Raw genomic sequence first — 23,914 nt, forward strand, 5'->3', positions numbered from 1 at the left:
CCATCTTGAGTGAAAATTCTGGAAATAGACAACTTTTGAGGCAGTTTTATGCACACTTAAAAAGGTGTTCTGGGTTCATTTTGTTTGTTTTCTACAAACTGCCAAAGGCTAAGAGTAAGTAAAAGAGCACCACATGTTGGAGGTAAGAAAATGTGAATTCTACCTATCTGAGTTTCATTTATTTGTCTGTAAATGGGATGGAAATAAATGATCGCAATCCTACCAACTTTGATATTCTAGGAAGCTACATTTGAATGTCTTTCATCTTTGAAGAAATGGGAATGTTTTATGCAGCTAATGCTAGAAGCCATTCTTTAATTATAGTGACATCCAAGCTCTTTTCACACATGGTCAATTCTTTCTCCAAGGTTTCCTATGGAATCAATGCTTGGTGAGCTCTAAATGGGAAGTGGATTTCCACACCAGCTCCTAGATATCTTAGTCCATGCATCAGTAGAAGGGCAAACGAAGGAAACATCTTCACCCTTAGTTACAGCAACTCCATGTAATCATTTCTTCTAAGGAAAGAGGATTTTAAAGATAATAAGAAAACATAATTTCACCTGCAAATTCTGAAACTTAACTGTGTCACTTGAGGAAAGAATAACCTAAAGTGGATCCTTATTAATCTTTTGAAGTATATGGGAGAGGGAAGTGGAGGCCTTCAGAAAATGTACTAACCACAGGATTTTCAAGAGGCAACTCTTAGGAAATTGAGTTCCATTCTGTTCACATGCTTATGGAGTTTGAAAAAAATTACAAATGTCAAATGTGTTATCTCCCAAAGTATAGTGTGTAAAAGTTTTGGAAATACTGAGTTTATTTCCTAAATCCTGATTTTCTTTCTTCCTAAATATAGGACTTAAAAAAACAACCTTTTAAAAACCTCAAAAGCTCTATTAGGAACCAGAATCCTCTCAAAGACTGGTCCAAGTTTTTCTCCATCTATGTAACCACAGTATGCTTTTAAGGGACTCATATTTTATGGAACATGGTTTGGGAAATTTTACACTTAAGTTGATGATAAATGTACTCTCAAAGAAGAGTGGAGAAGGCGTCACTCCACATTGTTTAGATCACCTCCAAACAATAGACACATTTCCCTTTAAGGTTTACACAGAAAAATCCTTAGAAAACAGACCATCTCAATTTTGTCATAATATAGATTACATCATTCTTTCCGTTCTGACAAGCATGATATAGAAATGAGGGGGAAGGTAAAAATCAAAAGAAAATGTGATAAAGAAGAAAAATAATTTTATTTTAACAACCTGCTTTCTTACTAACCAGGAGATTGTGAATGCAATGGACTCTCCTTGTGGTATATAGTCCTCAGCCAGTTTAACCATAGTAACACAAACGACTAGAAAATGCAAGCTTTAAGAATTTTTACAAATAGGGATAACTAGGACCTAAATTTTGTGGAAATATCTTTGGGACAACCATTGCAAGGAAATAAACAAATTATGCAACTGAGTTTCCTGAAGAACTAGGATAAAATAAGCAGGAGAGAATGAATTGAGCTACCTTTTCCCCTGAGTAAAAAGCGATTCTGTGCCAACACCTAGCACTGTAAAGTAGTCTCAATTGTTCAATTGAAATACATGCCTACTTACTAACCCACACTGTTAAGCCTGCTTTGCTAGCAGTAATTGTCAATATTCACAGCGAGAACCAGGTAAACACTTTAGTTTCAGCAAATGATGATGATTACACATTCTCATAAGTGATTACACGCATCTGTGAGTGCTGTCATCCCCTCTTGAGTGAGACCCTGTGCATTATGTCTACATGACATGAGAATGCTGGTAACATGGGCATAGAGAACCAGACTTCCTGAGTGTGTGCAGGTTGTAGGGTCATATACTGGGTGCTTGAAAGTTCATGACAATGACCAGAGTCCCTCTTCCCTAGAGGATCATTAGCAAAATGTGATTATTATCACACAGAAAGTGGGACTCTGAGGTCTAAGTCAGAGATCAAATACTAGCTGCCTATTAATTCAGCATGATACAACAGAAGAATAGAGATGACACTTTCCTAACACATATCAAAGTTTTTTGAATAAAAAGAGAGAATACAAGAGTCCTAAGATGGGCATTTGATACACAACTATATGCAATCTAATGGTAGAAGTAAAAAAATTACAAAAAAGATTCAAACAGCTTATGCTGAAAAAGTAATTATTTTGATGCCCAAGAATAAAATATTCATAGTTATCTACTCACTAAAACCCTGAATCTAATTCACAGGAACATAATGACATTTCCTTATTGAGTATGGAAGCAATACTTTAGAACTCCTATTCAAAATGTATACTCACCGGTACAGAGGAGTTTTAAAAGCATGTCTTCTCTATCTTGACCATGAATGTTCACTGCGACATGATACGTGGGATTGAAGATGCAATCTAGGCCCACACAGCCCAGATCTAAGCTAATTGGACTTTGTAGCAAGTGAACTCATGACCTAGACCTCATTAGTCATGATCTAATCAACTGAGCTAGTGGCCATAGAAAACACGTGTTGGCACTAGACAGTTTCTGTGGAATCATTTCTGCACTTAAACAGTCCCACAATTTTAAAGAACCAACTTCAGAGATACTATTTTTCTAAGGTTTTACAAATGCATAAATCCATTCAACTAATATTTGTTACATGGGATAGTTAAATATAAATAAGAAAGGACAAGAGGGCCAACAAGATGGCTTAGCAGGCACAGGCTTATGGCACCATGCTTGATAACCTGAGTTCAATTCCCAAAAACCAACATGTTAGAAGGAAAACTCTACTCCCACAAGTTGTCTTTTTTTTTTTTAATTTTAATTACTACATACTGTGGCATACTCACACACATAAACAAACAAATCTAAAAGTCCAGTTAAAATGCAAAAGACAATGTGAAGAATTTAGGACAGAAAAATGTAAACAAAGCACAACATTTAACAGCAGTGGTTAATGTTTATAACAATTTCTTGTTTGAATCATAAAGGTACTTCTGAGAAGCTATCTCCATTTCAAACACAAATTCACATCCTCCTAAGTAGTAAAGCTGACTTGTCTGCACTACTTTAAACCAGGACAAATGAGGAATTGCTATGGCAGACTCTCTTAACAGCTATCTCAAGTGCCCTTTTCCTTGACTACCTAGCTTCTATCATACAGACCCGAAATATACAAACCCCATTCTCAGCTTCTGGAGCTAGCTATCAATGGCTGTCAGGAGCAACGACAACTAACAAGTAAGCTGCCTCTAGCAGCATCTACAAAGGTATTTATTTTCTCTGTAAGAATAAAGTCCAAGTAAGAGGGATCTTTTTTCAATCGGTATAAATGCCAACAGTAGTTAAACTCATAATAAGAATTCTAAAATCAAGCTCTAGGAGGCCCTAAACCTATATAACAAACAGGAGAAATTATATACACTATTAACCATGCAGAGTTGAATATCCACTAGAATAACAGAAATTTATTGACTTTTTAAGTGCCAATGATCTAAATAAATGCAAATATAACAACCAAGTGGCAAGTACATATTCAAAGAGATTTCTTCTTAGCATCAGAAACATTATAGAACATTCATCATACAACACTAGAAATGAAATTACAGTGTGCACTTGTCCTTCATGGTGGAAGGTTAAGCCGGTTGTGGAGGAGGAGAAGCAACGTTCCTGGCAGAAAAGAGAGAGTGCAACACGGGCTAGGAGGAGGCTCACTCTAGACTGGCTGAGGTAGGGAGGGGCTGAAAAGATGGAGGAACGTGGCAGGATGCCTTTCAGTAGGAAAAATGCAGACAGCTCACAGAGAGTAGTCAAAGTTGCTATCCCTGGAGCAGGGGGGAAGTACAGAGAGAGGGGGGAATGGGAAGGAAGCCATGGGGAGACCTGTTTATTTTAAAGTAATGAAGGTGTTTTTAAAGCAGGGGCATTATGGACAGACTCAGTAACTAAAGTAATAAACAACAGAGCATGTGGAATTCTGGGTAAGATGCTGGATTAGAAACTGGGTCTGGGTGAATGGATGAATAAAGTTAGAAGGACTAAGGGTGCACCAACTCTGCCCAGACACTCACGCCAAGTGCCCAGCTCACACTGTGTACCCCATTAAACTCCCTACTCAGCACAGTTCTCCAGCTGCCTTAGCACTGACTACTGCTGCCAATCCTTTGGACCTGAGGATTCTTAAAGAAAGCAATCTGAGCTCAGAAAATTCTTCTCATCTGCAGGGCCACATTGTGTTTCTTGAATTACTGAGATTCTGCCCTTCCCAAACTGTAGAAACGGATACAAACGACTACCCTCAGCTCTGTGGTGGTGGTGCATACTTTTAACCCCAGCACTTGGGAGGCAGAGGCAGGAAGATTTCTGAGTTCTAGGCCATTCTGGTCTACAGAACAGGTTCCAGAACAGCCAGAGCTGTCACACAGAGAAACTCTGTCACCAAAAACCTAAGGAAAAAAAAAAACAAACAACCAAAACAAAAAACCCAATAACAACCCAGGGGGAGAAGCTGCATCCTCATAATGAGGAAACATAATAATCAAATACATAATAGCTGCTTTTTTATATTTCTGTTTATTTTTTGATTCTTGGTTATTCAATTTCTTCCATAATTTTACTTTTTTATTTGTATTTTTTACTTTAATTATTGAACTATGTACTTGAACTTCTATCTTATAAAGAAGACCTCAAAAACTGTCCCTTCCTTTTCTTCAACTATAAAAATCTTCTCTATATTTCCACATCTGCTCTAGTCTGTCTCTCACAGGTCAACCCAAATGCATTTCTACTCATTCATATTCCACCTCCTTTATGCTACTTTCCCAATTTCGTTCACATTTTTCTACTTAACGATATCGACAGCCTCACCTTTTTAAAAAAAATCTATCAACTTCATTTGTTTCTTAATGAGTCCCCAGTGTTGCTATTTCTGGATCTGATCAGGGACACTAGTGTCTGCTATTGCAAGCCATGTCAAGACTGCTAGTAAGGCATTAGGGGTAGCTAGCCATAACTCCCCACAACCAAATAAAAGTGGGGACCATAGTTCGCAGTAAACACCACCCTTCCACACTTCTGAAGGATTCTTATAAAACAAAACAAAACATTAGGGAAAGGGGGAAAGTGGTGGCACTACACAACCATCCCAACAGATGCACGAAATACACAGAAGAATGAGACAATCTCCACAACACACCCCCAACCTATCAGCTCCACAAAAATAGAAAACAAAGACATCAAGACAGTTAAAATTTCAGAGAAAAATTTAGATATTTTTTAAAGGATAAGTGGCCATAAAGGTCACTCAGTTAAGCAGATAATCAAAATATGGAAACTCATTCAGGACCTAGACAAGAAAGTAACCAGTGAATTAAATAGTTGGGAACTTGGAGTAAAATTTTAAAATATGGAGAAAAATATTCAACCAAGAACTTGAGGTACCAAGGAGGAACCAAGCAGAAGCAGTGGAAATATAAGCCAATCAATCAAATTGGAAAATTACAAAAGAATGCTTTATGAACAGACTAAGCATAAAAATGAGTTTCAAAGAAAAAGACAAAGTCAAGATAATACTACATTAAGACACATATTTTTAAATATTAATAGGATGATCAAAACATTTGAAAAGCCTAACTACATTAAAGAGACATAGTGATCCATGAATAGAAGGAACTTGGGAGAAGTCAAAAGGTATAGACAATTAATTCAATGAAATAATAGTAGATAATTTCCTAAACCCTGAAACTACTAAGGAACTGTAATATTTCAAATTACAGTTATAGGTAAAATAGTTCTGAACAAGGCTCTAATAGCATTTGGCATAACCCTAAGAATTAATAAATGGGATCTGAATAGGACTCCAATAACAAAGGAAACAACTCTAAGAACTGATAAAAATCAACTACATGAAATTAAAAAGGATTTGAGAAGCCACAAGAAACTGTCAGCAGAGTGAAAAGACAGCCTATAGATTGGTAGAAAATTCTGCCAGTTATACTTCAGAAAGGGGACTAATACCTAGAACATATAAAGAACTACAAAAATTAAACACACACACTCATGTAAAAACGCACGCTACCAATCAATGTATAATCTAATGAACCAAATAAGCATTTCCAAGAAGAAACAAAAATGGACAACAAACATTTTTTTTATGTGTTTCAATATTATCAACCACCAGAGAAATGCAAATCAAAGCTACTCTGAGATTCCCTCTCCTATCAGTCTATATGGTTATCACTGAAAAAGCAAAATATATCAAAAAATGGCAAAGAATATGAGAAAAGAAGAACCTTAGGTCACTGCTAGTGCCAGAGTAACCTGAAATAGATACTATAGAAATTAATAATGAATTTTCTAAAAATTCTAAAAATACCATGTGATCCAGCTATTCCACCACTTGGCATACACCCAAAGAAAGAACACAATATAAGACCCCAGTAATACACACACACCAATCTTACCACTTTTTTTTTTTTTTTGGCAAAAGCAAGAAAGTGGAATTAATTTATATATTTCATTAAAATGTGGTAAATATACACAATGATATTTTATGCAGCCATAAAGAATAGTGAGTTACAAAGCCTATAGAAAAACAGATGAATCTGGAAACATATCAAATAAGGTAACCAACACTTAGAAAGAAAAATATTGCATGCTCTCTCTCCTATGCAGATCCTAGCTTTATTTTTTTTTAATTAAAAAATTCTCTGCATGTGAATGTTTTGACTGCATGTATCTTGTGCATACTTAGTGATCACAGAGGCCAGAAAAGGTCATCCATTGGAATGCAAGTTACAGAAGATTGTGAGCTGCCACATGGGTGCTGGAAATAAAACCTGATTCTCTGGGAGAGCAGGCTTTAACTGCTAAAGCCTCTCTTCAGCCCCTGATTCTGTGTGTGTGTGTGTGTGTGTGTGTGTGTGTGTGTGTGTGTGTGTGTGTGTGAGAGAGAGAGAGAGAGAGAGAGAGAGAGAGAGAGAGAGAGAGAGAGAGAGAGAGAGAGAGAGAGAGAGAGATTGGGGAAGGAGTATAATTATGAAGGTGAGAGTGTATATAGATGATCAAACTAGAAAGGGGACAGAAAGAGAAAGATTTCTGAAGCAGGGAAGACACATGTGATACGAAAACAGCAAGGGGACTATCACACATATGGAAAGGTATGGGTGGGGGAGGTCGTCACATAGGGAAAGGAATAAGAGAAGTAAGGGAAGAGTACCAACAAAAACAAACTAGGTTTGAAATGCTACAATGAAACCATGACTTTGTCTTCTAACTATAAAAAGAAAAATGGACAAAAGAGGAGCTTTCTTTCCACTTACAACTATTTATCATGATTCAGCTCATAAATAGCATGATACATGACTTCAACTGGACTCTGTCAAGCATACTTGTCTTTTTACAGTTACTGCAGTGGGTAAAATCCAGGCCTTCTGAGAGCTCACAAGGTGCTATCATTGGGGTCAGTGGAAGCAACCACAGAAAGAAGCCAAGACAGCAGAGTTATCTTGAGGAGCAGCCACACATGGCAGAGATGCAAGAAGCATTCATTCTGTAGGGATGTGAGAAGTGCCCACCCTGTAGGGATTCAAGGAGGACACACTGCAGGAACTCACACACTCCAGGGATGAAAGAACCACAGACACTACTGGACCAGAAGCAAGACACTGAGAGAACCTATGTTCACCTAGAAACATTCAGAAACTGTTTGCTAACAAAAGCCCAGGCTGCAATCACTGCTGACAACGTGGAGTAATTCTTAGTTTCTTCATTTATAATACTACACTGACTTGCAATCCAAAGTGGCTGCAAAAGCCAACAAATTTACAAATTGCTACTACTGTTGATGAAAAGGAGACAAGATAGTTGGGGGCGGGCAGACTTAGGCAGGAAAATAAGATTCATGGAAGATCATTACTCATATAGGTTTAACTGTGAAGAGGTCTACAAAATTCCAAATATATGTTTTGCTTTTTTTTTTTTTTACAAATTTACATATGAACACAAACCTCATACATACTCAGCTTAACATTTAAAAATCACAAATATTAAGGCATTATTAAAGCATATGCATCACTAACAAGAAATACAAGTTTTTCTCAATTTAGGAATAATTGTTAAAGCACATGCAAGTTCAACAATTTAAAATATTCTGAGAATGTTAAGTGAGAAGAAAATGTGGGTGTATTTATTAATAAATACAGACAAAACTCTAAGTATCAGTTTAATTTAAATAACTCTGTTGTAGTTAAAAAAATGTCGAAAGTCACACAAACAATTCCAGTAGTAGAGAGGGCTGTAATAGACAGAACAGTAGTTCCCTGAATTGGAGGAATTAATCCAACTTCAGCATCCAACTTACATTGCTCCATTGGTATAGACAGTATCACTTCCTTCCACATACTGCACCTGAGCTGGGTAGACATGTTGGACCTGCTGAACTGTCTGTACCTGCTGCACCTGAAAAACAAATATGAGGAACGTTAAGTGGTAGACATCAAAAGGGTATACCACACTAGATCTATGGTAAACAATAACCATAGAAAGGTTACACTGTATTGGATCCATGGTAAGTGGCAGACATAGAAAGAGTACACCACATTAGATTTAGCTCAAATTTCTCCAGAATATTGATCAGCACGAGATGGCCAGGGATAAAATCTCTTAGGATCATGCTATTTTAAAGTTAAGAAACTTGTGTGTTTAGATCAACTACAGCACTTACCCAAATAATTCTACAATTTTCTTGTCAGTATACATAGACATGCAGTTTTATGCTTAACATTCTGAAAGCTTTTCAACTGATTTTGATGATTTATAAAATTCTACTCTAATTTTTAAACAAAAGCTAAATTTATTTTTAATTAAAATCAACCATCTTCATCTGTATAATGTTACTTGTATATATGTATATTTTTCTGGGCTGACCATTTGGTATTGGATGCATGAGCTCTCTAGCCCTGAAAACATAGACATATACATATACAAATAGCACTTTATGGGCTAAGCAGGTTGTATATAATATATTTAGAAATACATATACATATATACATAATTAACATCAATTAAAGAAAAAGAGGTCATGAATTTGAAAGACAGCAAAGGAGAGTTATATGGAAGGGGTTGTAGAAAAAAAGGGAAATAAGGAAAAATGTAATTATATTATAATCTAAAAAAGTAAAATATTCCAATAAAAATCCCACAACGGAAAAATTTATACACTTAAATATTGCAAAGTATCTTAACAAATTTCATGCACTCATTTTTAAAGTAACTATCATCCACCCTTTCCTCATAAGATTATTAAAATTAATTATTAATTAATTAATTATTAAAATCTCACAGATTATTAAAAGCAATTCTAGGATTATATTTCTTTTTTATATTTACTTATTTACTTACTCATTTATGGGGGAGGGGCACATGGAGCTTGGAAAACAGTTTTCATGAGTCATTTTACTTCAATTATGTGGGTTCTAGGAATCAAACTCAGATATTCAGGCTTAGTGTCAAACACCTTTATCCACTGAGTCATCTCACTGGACCCAATTTGTCACTTCTAAGGGGTGAAAATTATTACTAAGATTTATTTCTAATAATTATGTGTATGCGTGTTTGTGTGCAGGTGCTCACTGAGGCCAGAAGAACACTTTGAACCCTGAGTGGTAGTTGTAGTGCAAGTCTCCTTACATGGGTGATAGAGACCAAACTTGGGTCCTTCACAAGACACAAACCACGCTAACCACTGATACCTTTCTCAAGTCCCAAGAGATCTAAAGCATCAAAGCATTAACAGTTCCACCATATCATCTGGAATTCACCATTCCAATAACTTTGTAGTGTGTATCTGTTCAAGTCAAGATGTTAATGTGTTCCCCAGACTGCATTCAGGTGCCCCACACCTTAATCTCTAACAGTTTTTTCATTCTTTTTCTACTTAGCCTTTTACCTCTAGAAAAAAAGGGGGGGGGTCATTTACTTCAAAGGCTCTCTAGCATTCTAGATTTGTTGAATAGCATCACTACATTTTGTGCTACATGTTTTTACATGTCATATAAACTGGGTGGTTAAAATCCAGTGGCTCAGGCCTAGAGAGATGACCTACCTTTCCACTGACAACACTACTGGTTCCCTGCATCAACAGTGAGCAGCCACAACTACCTACAAGTCCAGCTACACAAGATTCAGTGCCTCTGGCCTCCAAGGGCACCTGCACCCATGTGCTCATATTCCCTACCCCACTCCCCATACCTACACGATTAAGAATCTAGAGGTTGAAGGAGTACCATTTTGAAGAGCTGAGTACTTCCCATTGCACCTGTCAGCTGGCATATAACAAAGCTTTCTGCAATGTCAATTTTGGTCTAAAGGGTTGGGTATCTGCTGGGGACCCCATGGCTATTACTGCTGCTTGACAAAGTTCCAGCATTTTGACATTGTGGATCACACTTCTCCAGCACCCTTTTACTTTCATTTTTAATGATTCTTGCTATGTGTTATGGTAGTTCCCTTATGCCTTTTCCTTTGGGATATATTATGTGGTCTTCAGTGGAGGATGAGGATGTATACAGTGGCGTCTCTTTAAACGAAATAAGTCTTTGGAAAATATTCCCACCAGCATGATAACTCTGCCTACTCCCACACAAGTTAACACCAAGCTGCTGAAAAATTTAGATAACTAACATATGCCTGATAGATAAGGTATATTTGATAAATAAGATTTGTTTGATAAAGTATATTTGATAATCAAGATTTATAAATTTTTAAGGTCCACTCAGTTTCATAGTAATATCTGTTTAGCTTCCTCTTTGTTCACTCTAAGCTTTAGCTATTTGAATGAACTAAGCCATACCAAAAAAAAAAAAACCCTGCAATATTCTATAATGGAGTGTCTCGTCATGTGTCATTCCCCACCTTCCAGAAAGTCCTTTTCCCAAGGTCAAGCATGTAAACAAAAGTCCTCATATCATCTGAGGCCAGAAGAAAGTTCTTGCTTGCTACAAAGGGCATTCTCCTTGTTTCTGGCAAGAGGAACTTGCAGCCCTTCCATTAACATATGACTGTGGTGCCTACTAACTTGTCTAGGATTTCCTAAAGCTGTAATTTCAGGTACTATAGTGTGCCAACCAACATGGGCTCTTTCTTAATGGTGGTAGATTACAAAGCCACTGATAAGCTCTTCTCCACCCAACATCACAGTTAGTGAAATCTAGAAAAAAGCTAAGGCCACAAAGATTTTTTATTCTAACCAATAAACCTAGTACTACAATGCAAATTCAGAACTCAGCCCATTCCATTTTATTTGCAAATTATTATTATATTTGCTCAAAGCCCCCAAAAGCTTAAACCCACTGTAAATATCTAATAATTACTCAATAGTTAAATAATGCACTGTACCTAGCAAACAAACTGCCAATGAATATTTATAAAATTTATATTATCTTCTACATTTGGGCATCAAATTTTATTGAAGAATAAAGAAGTTACTAAGAAACACTTATTATTCGAAAGTAAACGAGTAAGACTACTTTATAAAATACATATTTTTATTTATGTAGACATATCTGTGTGGGTGTATGCCATTTGCATGCAAGTGTCCACAGAGAGCACTGGAGCTGGAGTTATAAGCAGTTGTGAGCTGTTTGTGGTAAGGGTCAGGAAGTGGATTCAAATCTACTAGAAAAACTCCAAGTGTTCTTAACTGATAAGCCAACTCTCCATTCTCCTGATAAGACCATATTTTAACACTGTTTAATGTAGCACTAAAGATGAGAGTGATATTTTTACGTTGCATGCTATTTTCACTTTCAAAGACAACTATGATTCAAAATTGTTCAAATATTACTTGATATTCTATTAAACACTAAGTGATGTTTGGATCTGTGTTAAGAGGTTATACATTAGAGACTGATTTCCTATTTTAATTTTCATTAGTTTAATGCACGGAGACTCAAGTAAGTATTGAGATGGGAAATTAACTTCCTATGGATAGTTCATCACCATTTCCAATAGCTTTATTCCCCACATCTCTTGTGAAATCTCTAACCCATCCCATCAGTTTGTACTTGCCCCCACCCATGTCCTTAGAAAAGGAAATGATTAAATAAAGTCTACATGAAATTGATTTCATCTTTTCATTTTATTTGCTTCACAAAATAAATTCCCAAAAATTCTTCCCCCAAAATTAACAAATATTTGCCACCATTTTTTCATTTTAGTAAAGAGTTAAGTGGCCAAAATATGAATTAGAAAAGAGATGGAGAAAGGTGGATTTAACATAGTTAATCATAATTATTTATAATTGACTATCCACTGAATAAAATTGGTTCTAACATATGAAACTCAAAATGGCCTTGGATCAACTTTTAAGAGCTTAGAAATTTGACAGTAATGAGGGTTTCATTATAACAACATTCTACACTACAGAGTTATTCTGTCTATTAACCAAAAATACAGTGCCAAAATGTAAATATATGAAATAATGCACTTATATTCACAGTGACTAGGTGGTGGAGAAACTCACCTGTCTCACATGAATATATATTGAAATAAACAGAAGCACTCATATCACCGTTCAAAGTGTAGCACTCTGAGCTTATTTGCTTATTTAATGTACATGTTTCATGATTTGCCTTATTTACAATAGAAATGAATATCAAAGCAAATTACACACCACAGGAACATGTGCTAGTTCAACAGAATCAATTAGTATATTTTGAGGACAAATTTACACAATATGTTATTTTGGATATGTTTCAAGAAAAAGAACATGAATCATACTTCAAAGCAGAAATCCTTCTCAATGGTAAATGAAACCATGTATAATTGTTAAGTTCATTAGTCAGCTAAGAAGCTTTCTAGTATCTTTGTAAAATATTCTTTATGTCAAGATAATTATCTTGCTCACAAGAGCATTCCTTATACATTTAGTTGGTACCACGTGCTCTCAGTGCTCAACCTAACACATAAAGCTGTATTAACATTACTCTACCAGGCCAACAAGAGACAGGAGAGAGCCATGCCAGATTAAAAAGGTGAGAGGTTGCTATGCGACTGACCAAACATGAAATGGGAGGGAAAGAATTGGGGTCATAGCAGGTGTAACAGCAGGGAAGAAAGCCAGTCATGCAGCAGCAGCAACTCCAAAGGCCACCTGTGACCAGAGAGAAGGACTCAGCCAAGATTTCCAAACTAGCAACCTGGGGGGATATGAAGTAACTGAGGAAAGAAAAGTGTAGATAGATGTCAAGAGGGCAGTGTGAGCAAGCCAGATCAAGATGCCAGAAAAGAAAAGGCACAAAGGGAAAACTGGTTTGTCTAATAGGTAGGGAGTTAGAAAAATAGAAATCATAATTTTCTCTCTCTCTCTCTCTCTCTCTCTCTCTCTCTCTCTCTCTCTCTCTCTCTCTCTCTCTCTCTCTCTCTCATCTGGTTAAAAGTAATATAAACTCTGTCTCAAGCTTTCTCATATGTCTTACCAAGAATACTCCTACCATCATTGACTACCATACTAACTATAGGTAAAGAGTATTGATTCATGAGCACAGAATGACAGTGATCAAGGCTTGGTGAAGTCATGGGACACTGGGGGGGGTACTTTAATTCTCTCCTGTTGCACTTTTTGAGGAAAAGAAATGTCTCTACAATGTTAACATCTATAGGCTTCATCCTAGGACAGTCAATGTTAACTAATATAAGACCTTCAGTCTCCTGAGTGTGGTGGCCCCTTCACAAAGAAGATAGAAGACTGGACAGCGGAACATGACTCTTATTTAAATGACAGAATTCACTGTAATAGAAATTTGAATTTGTTTCCTTACACTTAAATTCACTCCATGGCCCTGAGGTTGGCTGGCTTGTCCACTTACACATTGTGTAGTTTCTGTTTGGTAGGAAATCTCAGGTCTTTAGATAGTTTCTTGAAGTAGACTTTTAGTGAGTCTTCTTCAATCCAACCCAGTAAAATCACCACAAAGCTCACTTCTGCAGCAGGACTGCAGACAACATGAAGCATCCACTCCATAGGATTACATGCTAAAACTATGTGGTTGCTATGGGCAACCTGAAGACAGTACATTTGGGCTTCAGATCTAACCATAAAGCAGTACACTCCCGATTGACTCAGTCTCCTTCTGACCACACAAGAAACCGGGATTTCAAATGGTAGAGAATCAACTCCACAAAATATTCCTAACTGCTTACCATCCATCATATCCTCAAATGGACTAATCGCAAAACATAGAAGCCCCTAGAAAGAGGTGAAGTGTTCAAAGGAACAGGAAAATCCAGGAAGCAGAGAGGAAATTCAGGGAAGTTAGTTTACATAATTCTCAATCACAAAATACAATGGATGGTACATAAACAAGCTTACTTTTCCTCATTAAATATAAATACAGTAATTGCTTTCTACAAAGAATAACATTTTATTATGGAAGCACACTACTAGTAAGATCCACACTAAGTACAATTTTTTTTAAATTAGAATATATACTTTAATGTATTTTCTGGTGAGAATGCCTAAATACAAATTCCACACTGGATCCAGGATCTCTTGGAATAATGTCTATGAGCAGGGAAAAAGAGATGGTTCCTGTAGGCTCCTGAGGATTCTGAGTTAAGAACATGTGTTATTAAGCTTAAGTGTTTGTATCCTAGTCTTCCTCCAGTGTTTTTCCAAATTTGGTGGAAATCTAAGTAACTAAGATATAATGGGTTTTTACTAATTGGTTTTCTTTACTCAATAATACATCCTCGAACCATTTTGTGTGTGTGTGTGTGTGTGTGTGTGTGTGTGTGTGTGTGTGTAGATGTGCTACTGATAATTGACTTTAGAGTATTCTATAATATAAAGATTATTTAAATGTTTCACTTTTAGGGGGCATTTGGGTTACTTTTTTATTATATAAAGTGCTATAAAGAAATAATCTAGGGATTGTGGATATGGCTCAGTGGTAGAGAACTTGCCTAGCATGTATGAGACCATGAATTCCACCCCAGCACTGCAAAACAAAACAAAGCCTACTTGTTTTAAAGTGAAAATACACATTTATTTTAAGTTGTGTTTGGTGTAATAACTGCAATTCCAGGGCTAAGGAACAAAAAAGGATTACCATGGGAAACAAAGCCAGGCTAGGCTAGCTTAACAATGTCTTGATATATAGTTTCTCAATATGTTTACTGGCCATTTGTTTTCATGTTTTGTGAATAGCTATTCATATCCTTTGTCCACTAATCCACAGCACTGATTTGTCATCCATTACTGATTTTGAAAGGTCTTGTAAACAAAGATTTTCTTCCCATATATTCAATGTCATTCTACCTTTAGGTTTATTTATGTTGTTAACTAGCATATTTTGTTATTTATAATGTTGAGGCTGGACTTGAACTTGAGTCCCCCTTAATCAGCTTAACTAATATGGGATTATAAGGTTACACTATTATGCTCAGCATGTCAATGGTTACCAGGTAAAATATAGCAAACTAGTTCTTAGAAGCCTAGTGGTGTTTATATTCTATGTAAGCTGATCTTCCTTTTCTAAGATCAGGACATACAAGTTTGCCATTATTACTTTTATTCCTTTTAACATTAGTTAATTCTATAGTCCTTTTGTTGCTATCAAAAGAAAAGTAAAATTCCAGCTTTTTCTAAGCAGGTATTTAATCCTTTTTTTTTTCTTAAAATGATCATAGTAAACAAAATTCACATTTATACAATGATGTACTTATTGCTTGTCTGATATTACTCGTGTGTGTGTGTGTGTGTCTGTGTGTGTGTGTAGTATTATTCAGGTTTGCATGGGTATATGTGCATATCTGTGTGGAAGTCAGAGCACAATTCAGGGTGTCATTCCTCAAGTACTATTTTCATCTGTATTCTCTCTCTCTCTCTCTCTCTCTCTCTCTCTCTCTCTCTCTCTCTCTCTCTCTCTCTCTTTCTCTGTCCCCCCCCCCCCCTCTCGTTCTCTCTCCAGCCTCTCCCACTGGTCTGGAACTTTCCTAGTAGGTTTAACTAAGTGGCCAATAAGCCCAGGGATCCACTTTCCTGGTGCCAGATTGCAAGCGAGGACCACCCCACTCCTCCACACATGTTTACATGGGTTTCTGGACTCCTAACATGGAACTCCGATTGTTATACTTGAAAGTATGACTTTACAGACAGACTACCTCTCTAGGCCACCACTCAATTCTTATTACGATAGATTTGGTAGAACACGTCTTTCCTCCACCACTATTTAATTTTGATCAGATATTCTTATATACATTCATTTCCAGAACTTCAGAATCAGCAGGTTCTTCTTTCAGAGAAACACTGTGAAGAGTTTCAGTTTGATAAGACTGAAATGATACACTGATCTGGGACAGAAATAAACTTCCCATCCAGGAATAAAGTATTCTTATTATATATTCTCTGCAACAAAGCTTTTTTTTTTTTTAGTATTAGAATTGGTAACTCCTTAATGTAACTTTACATATGTAAGTTGGACATTTCACCTAGGTCACTGTAACGAATGAGCTATTATGAAGATTTCAAAGTGCTATACAAGGCAGAGTTGTCAAAATTCTCTTTCCAAAAGATGACAAACCCTAATTCTTCCAACCTGCGAATCTGATGCAAATGAAGGAGCAGGTTGATCTGTCTCCAGGAGTCCTTAAGAAGATGAGTGCAGGTCTAGCTGGTAGCTCAAGAGGAAGTGAGTCAGTACACTGCAAGACTTCATTTCTACTCTGAAGGTGAAATGAGAAGAAGGGAATGTGGGGAGCGCCAGAAGCACAAAGCGAAGCCCAGCAGATGGACAGCAAAGAAACAGTCAGCCATACAACTGAAACAAAGGCCAGAAGTATGACAGCAACCTAAATGATTCTGGACTGGTTTGTTCTCTGGGAACTTTGAAAAAACAAATGCCTATTGGGACAGATGAAATTCACTGTGAGAGACATGCAACAGAGAAACCAGTCCAGCCTCGTCAGACTTACCTATAACCTATAGAAATGGAGGGAACAGTGTTGCCACAAGTTACAGAATTGGCTGTGATTTCTTAGGAAGAAAGCATCTTAGGGCTGCTATTGCTGTGATAAAACACCATGACCGAAAGCAACTCAGAGAGGAAAGGATTTGTTTCAGCTGACAAGTCTCAGGTCTTACTCCACCATGGAGAGAAGTCAGAGCGGAAGCTCAAAGCAGGAACGTGGAGGCAGGAACTGAGGCAGAAACCATGGTGGAAAGCCACTCACTGGCTTGTTCCCCACGGCTTTGCCTGCTTTCTTATAAAACTCAGGTTCACCTATCCAGGGGTGGGCACCCCCTCACTGACCCCCACCCCCACAGCTGGGCCAGCACACATCAAGTATTAATGAAGAAAATGCTCTACATACTTGTCTATGGGCAATTTGAAAGAAGACATTGTCTGTATTCAGGTTCCTCTTCCCAGGTAACTCTAGCTGGTGTCAAGTTCGCAAAAGATTAGCCAGCACCGCAAGAGAAAACTCATCCAGACAAGATGCAGAACAATTAATTATTGCCAGAATTAGGCATGTCCATGGCTTTTTGGATCACTCCTGGAAGAGGGAACGGGGAGCATGGGACTTGACAGGACACATTCTCCCCTTCATTTGTGTTCTCCCTGCTGCTCCCGAATGAGGTGATGTTGTGTTCCCCAAAATATTGTGCACCCTAATAAACTTATCTGGGGTCAGAGACAGAAGAGCCACAATATTAAACATAAAGGTTAGGCAGTGGTAGCACACGCCTTTAATTCTAGCAGTCCAGAGGCAGAAATCCATGTGTTCAAGGATACAGCCAAGCATGGTGACTCACGCCTTTAATCCCAGGGAGTGGTGGTAGAAAGCAGAAAGGTATATAAAGCATGAGGACCAGAAACTAGAAGCATTTGGCTAGTTAAGCATTTGGCTGGTTAAGCTTTTAGGTTTTGAGCAGCACAGTTCAGCTGAGAGCCATTCGGATATGAGGACACAGAGGCTTCCAGTCTGAGGAAACAAGATCAGCTGAGAAGTTGGCCAGGTGAGGTTAGCTGTGGCTTGTTCTGTCTCTCTGACCATCCAGCATTTCACCCCAATAACTGGCCCCAAGTTTGACTTTATTAATAAGAACTGTTAAGATTCTTGCTACACCTGAATCAGGACTAACACATGAAAACCCAATCCCTGAAGTGCCTGTGAAGTTTTAAGGCTTTGCTAAAATGGAAGGATGGCTTCTTCTCAAGACATCTGACTATTACAGGTTCAGAGCAAACTGCCATGGATATTCAGACACCACATGTCATGTACATAAGACAAGAAAAAAAATCTCAGCCTCACTAACTAAAAACCTGATAAAAACTTATCACAAATAATAATATGATCAAGCCCTCAAACTCAAAATCAATTTCACAAGAGGTCAGGATATAAGACAAAGAAGCATATTTCAATATTTTATCTATATACATGCAGTGACTATAATTTTTATAGGAGAACTCAATACTTTGGTAAAGTAGGAATTAACCAGCAATCTCAATCTCATTAGCATAAACTTCCCCACTAATGACGGAAGGAGAGTCCTCCTGGAGCCGCTGCCAGGACAAGGAAGATGTAAAGTACAGGTAAGTCACGAGGCACGTGGCAAAGTATAGATTAATAGAAATGGGCTGAATATAAGAGTGAGAGCTAGACAATGATAGGCCTGAGCTAATGGCCAAGCAGTTTAAATAATGTAAGAGTCTGTGTGTTTATTTTATAAGTGGGCTCCAGGAATGGTGGGACTTGGTGGCGGGAGCTGGAGAGAAATTCTCCAGCAACAAATGACCTTCTATTTTAAGGGAAAAATAATTTATTCCATAATATGTTAAATTTCTAGATTTTTTTCTTACTCTAAGCAACACTGAATTATTTTCTGATACATAGCTGAACTATGAAAAGAATTAAGTTAAAGTTGAAAAAAAAAACAACGTACAATGATTAAATACTTATTAAGATTGTTAAAATATCAAGTCAACACATTTACTCCAGATACTGATTGATTAGATGGAATAGGAACTCTGTTCCTTAACTGACTTTCTTGATTTTTTCATACTTGTCCTCATTAGCGTTAACTGCCAACTCCATGCCTAGATCATATGAAAAAGAAGTCTCAATTGATTGTCTTTGTCAAGCTGGTCTGTGAGTATCACTGTGAGGGACTGTTTTGATTGTTAATGTAGGATGGATGGCAGTACCATCTCCTGGGAAGGTGGGCTTGGGCTATACAAGGAAACTAGCTGTTCATGAGCCAGAGAATGTGCCAGCCAGAATGTGCTTGCAATCCAACAAGCAGTGTTCTTCCATGCTTCTTCTTCAAGTTCTTGAGTTGCTGTCCTCACTTCCTTCAATAATGGACTGTGATCTGGAAATGTAAATCAAATAAAGCTTTTCTTCCCCTAAGCTGCTTTTGGTCACAGTATTGATTAATTAAGCAAAAGGTATGACTTACCTAGTTGTCACGGTACCCCGAGGTGCATCAGGAGCATGTTTCAATTAAACAGCATTCACTAAGAAAGCCTAACCACCTAACATCTGTTTCCCAGTTGCCTGTCCAAGTGCCTGGAAGCTTGCAGTATAGAATTCTTTTACTAATGTTTTCCTCATTCATAAACACTGCTTTCTAGATGAGGATTGCATGGAGAGCCAACTCCATATCTTGTCCTTCACTTGCATCCCAATATAAGTAGCTTTCCTTCAAAAAAATGGTAGATTTAAACGAAGGAAAAGACAAGTTTTGTAAGTGTAAGTAAGCTCCAGGAGTGAAGGAATAACATCAACTTCTTTATTACTACCAACCCCCGAAACCGGTATAGAGTTAAAGCCTGAATATAGACTTGAAAAGAGAGAAAGCAGGCACACACTTGAAACACAACAAACAGCTTTAAGATTTCCTGGAAAAGAAATAACTCAAGCAGATGGCATATCAAAGCAAAAAGATACAGGAAAGACAATAGTGACGACAGAAGGAAAAATTTAGTTCTTGTGGTATTCTGGTCTTAGTCCATTTGGGCTAAAATATAAATTGGGTGTCTTAAAATCAACTGAAATTTATTTCTTAAGAGGTCTAAAGATGGGAAGTCCAAGATAATGCAAAAATCGGTAACTGATAGGAACTCAATTTCTGGTTCATTGATGGTAACTTCATGCTGTGTCCCCACATGATGGAAAGGCTAGGAAGTTATCCCTTGGCATTCTTTTAAAAGAAAATGATGATCTCCATGAGGGTTCTCCCTTTGTGGACTAATCATTCCTCAATACTTGGGAAGTCTCACTTCCTGATCCCAGGATTGGAGGAAATTTGCTTCTAAACACAGAGAAACATATGGATCATAGCAAAAGAATTTTATTTCTCTTTATAGCCATTTAATAGCTCTACTCATCTATAAAAATACATAGCAGAAATTAAAATTCTACTAGGACTGCTTCCAAGCAATTGTTATACAAAGATGAATCTCCGTAAACCTGCAAGCTGGGCAGACAAATACTTAGATGAAGTGACTTCTACACGAACAGAAGCAAGCCTTTCTGTTCTGAAGCAAAGAACAAATGACCAAATAGAAGTCAAAAATTGTTGATGACTAATTTCAGGCTGGACTACTGACCAATTATATTTATAAATGATTCATTTAAGAATCCTGTTAAGATGCTACAAATGATCAGATGTTTTAAGTGACATCTATAGTAAATTATGAAGTAGAGTGAGTTAGAAAAGACCAATTATTAGATAGCAATTTACTGATTTGATTAGTGATTTACTGAAAGCACTGTTTGTACTGTCTATCTGCCAAGCATGACTTCACTTGATACCTGAAACAGAATGACCCGGTGAAATAGCTGAAACAATGGTCATTGCCCTTAACAACCTGCTGACTGCCACTTATGCTTCTGTAAAATCTCCCTTGCTTGTTTGCCCCATCTCGTGGTTAGATCATAAAATGGTAAGACAGACTGGATCGGCCACTGAGACCTTTCAGGAGCTTCCCCAGCTTTGGTTGACTGGTGACATCTCCTCTCTCTTCCACTCTCATTGCTGTTGAAGTGCTCATTCCAGAAAGATTCCCAAACAGTTGCCAAGTGAGCACATGGAGTTCTGGTTTCAATGTCATATTACTCAAATTTCAAAAGCCTTTCTAAGGCCAACAAGTAAATAATGATACAAACTACAGTACACTTTCCTGGTCACGTTATGGAATTCTATCAGTTCAGCCCTTTGCCTACCTAGTGGCTCAAGGTAGAATTTAAGAAACTAACAGAGGGGTTGGGGCATGGCTCCACAGTTAAATATTGCTTGTCTCCAAATCATTAGGACCTGAGTTCAAACCGTCAGCAACCATGTAGAAAGCCAGGTGTTCTCACCATCTGGACTGGAGCATTTTCCTTGTGCTCCTCTGCCTCAAGACTAGATGTGTGCAAGCACAAGACACTGGGAGCAGCCTGTGGACAGCTTGCCTTCCTTTGCATGCCTTGCTGATGAGCAGGATGTCAGAGACTAATTACAGCCAGCTCTGCCCACTGCCTGCTGGTGTGTACAACAGGGTAAAGATGAGGAGGCCAAACAGCACACGGACCCAGGCAGTTCAGGGCAAAGTGCCCAAGAGAGAAGATGAAGGCAGTGGTGTATCGGCCTTTCCCAGCTGCCACACCACGGACAGCCTTGGGACAGTAATCCTGTATACCTCCTCCTTTATTTACTTATTTATTTTTCCCTCACTAATGTTCTTGGTGTTGTAGTTTTTGTTCTTCTATGAGTATTAGGCTCACCAGACTTGATCAGTTTAAATATCTGCATATGATTTTTAACACTCTTAAATATATTTTCTTATTTCTTTTTCTTTCACATTTATATTACCAGGATCATAATAAGCTGGATCTTAATATTTAAAAGGGATGTTTTGTTTTTGTTTTTGGTTGCTTTGTTTTGTTTTGTTTTTAAGGAGTTTGGCTTCCTGTACAGTCTTGCTATTTGGACCTGGCTGGCTCAGAACTCATTATGTAGAGGAGGCTAGCCTTGAACTTAGAGAGGTCTTTCTGTCTCTGCTGGAATTAGAGATGGGTACTACCACACTAGGTTAGGATAATCCTCTGTCCTTTTCCACTCTTAACATATTAAAATTTCCTTTTTTCTTAAATTAAATCAGTTCTCTTTATCATGTTACTTCTCTTTATTTTCCTCCTCTTTACACAAACAAACAAACAAAATTTTCTTTTGGTGCTAGCATAACTTAGAGGTTAAGAACATTTGCTGTCCCTGCAGAACACATGGGTTCTGTCCCCAGCACTCACATGGTGGCTCCCAACTGTCTGTAATTCTAGTTCTGGGAATGTAGCACCCTATTTAGGACTGAGGGCACAGGACATGTATGAGGTACACAAACACAGGTGCAGGCAAAATACACATACACAATAATAAATAAATCAACCTCTTAGAGTCTCTATCATTGTCTTGTTTTCTTGTTTATTTCATCCTTAGCTGGATTTTTTTCCTATGTCTTCTTTTCATTTTTTCTTTTATTTATTTTCCCTTTTTTCTATTTAATTCCTCTTTTATTCCATCATATTCTGTAGTATTATTTTTCCCATGGTTATTCTTACAAATCAATGCTTTCTTACTTTACTCAGTATCTTTACTCCTTTGTCTTCTAATGTTATTGAATTATATGATGGTAATTGTTTCCAATTGTTTACTGCTATAATTCCATTACTGGTTTTTCTATAAGCTGTGATTGTTACTATAGTTTTCTTCCTTCTAAGTGGTGATAGGTATCAGCCTTGGTGCTTTGCAATAACTGGGTGGGTGTGGCTACAGAGTTCAAAGTTAACGCTAGGTTCGAGAAAATACACTTCCTTCTTGCCATGATCTAATCCAGCCATATCCATATGAATACAGGAGATTAAACTTTCTAGCCAACTACCTGGGCCCACATGCCTAAGTTCCAGTGCAGACACACAAGAAATTAGAAAACTAAGCAAGATGATTCCCCTCAAAATTAACAACTCCATAGGAACTGATCCTAATGATAGCAAAGGACTCCAAAGAATGATTATAAGAATGATCAATGATTTCAAACAAGACTAAAACACATGAACAAAACCAACGAGGAAACAAATAAATGTTGGGATGAAACAAGAAAGACAAGTCAGGTGGAAAAGAATACAAGGAAATGAGGTGCTGGGAATGCAATTGAAAAGTCGGCACAACAAAAGCTCAGTAAGTCATACAAAAATGTCCAGTTGAAAGACTTAACCAAGGAACTGTATTACTGGAAGACAGACAATCAGGGCTTGAACACATGTTTAAAAGACTAAGCTTACAAATCATGGGCATAGGAGAAAGAGGAAAGGTAAAAACTAAAGCAGTGTTTCTTAACCTGTGGGTCAAGACCCCTTGGGAGATCACATATAAGATATTTACATTAAAAGTTGTAGCAGCAAAATCACAGTTACAAAATAGCAATGACATAATTTTATGCTTGGGGGTCACCGCAACATGGGGAGCTGTTCTAAAGGGCGCAGCATTAGGAAAGTTGAGAACCACTGAGCTAAAGGCATGAAAACCATATTCATAAAGTACAAAAGTCCTCAAATCTTGGGAGATAGAGACACAGAGAAGACTCTTGGGACCCTAACCAGACAGAACCAAAAAATAATTTCTACTTCTTATTTTAGAGTTAAAAAGCTAAAGTATACAGATAAGACAGAAAATGAAGGTCTGAGTGAGGCATCATGACAAATATGCAGACAAACATAATAGAATACCAGCAGATTTCTCAAAAGAAAGAAGTAAATATGTGAAAACTAAAAGGACATGGGATAACACCCTTGGAGCCCTGGACTGAAGTAACTGCCAATCCACTTTACTTCATCCACCAACACTATGCTTGCGAGTCAAAGGATCAGTAAGT

General features: G+C 37.4%; 1 protein-coding gene across 9 annotated transcripts in view; it reads right to left on the reverse strand.

Annotated features, from left to right (window-relative positions):
• Rfx3 (regulatory factor X3) overlaps positions 1 to 23,914 on the reverse strand; it is a 259,080-nt gene that overhangs the window by 99,266 nt on the left and 135,900 nt on the right. For all 9 annotated transcript variants that reach the window (XR_013047992.1, XR_013047991.1, XM_076561780.1 and 6 more), the window contains one exon: positions 8,362 to 8,459. Coding sequence is in view for 7 of the 9 variants with exons in the window: in XM_076561780.1 (XP_076417895.1) it covers positions 8,362 to 8,459 (98 nt within the window). In the remaining 2 variants the exon portion in view is untranslated. The remainder of the gene's footprint in view (positions 1 to 8,361; positions 8,460 to 23,914) is intronic.

The sequence above is a fragment of the Peromyscus maniculatus genome, chromosome 1 (assembly GCF_049852395.1).
Source record: "Peromyscus maniculatus bairdii isolate BWxNUB_F1_BW_parent chromosome 1, HU_Pman_BW_mat_3.1, whole genome shotgun sequence".
In the NCBI taxonomy this organism is placed as follows: Eukaryota; Metazoa; Chordata; class Mammalia; order Rodentia; family Cricetidae; genus Peromyscus; species Peromyscus maniculatus.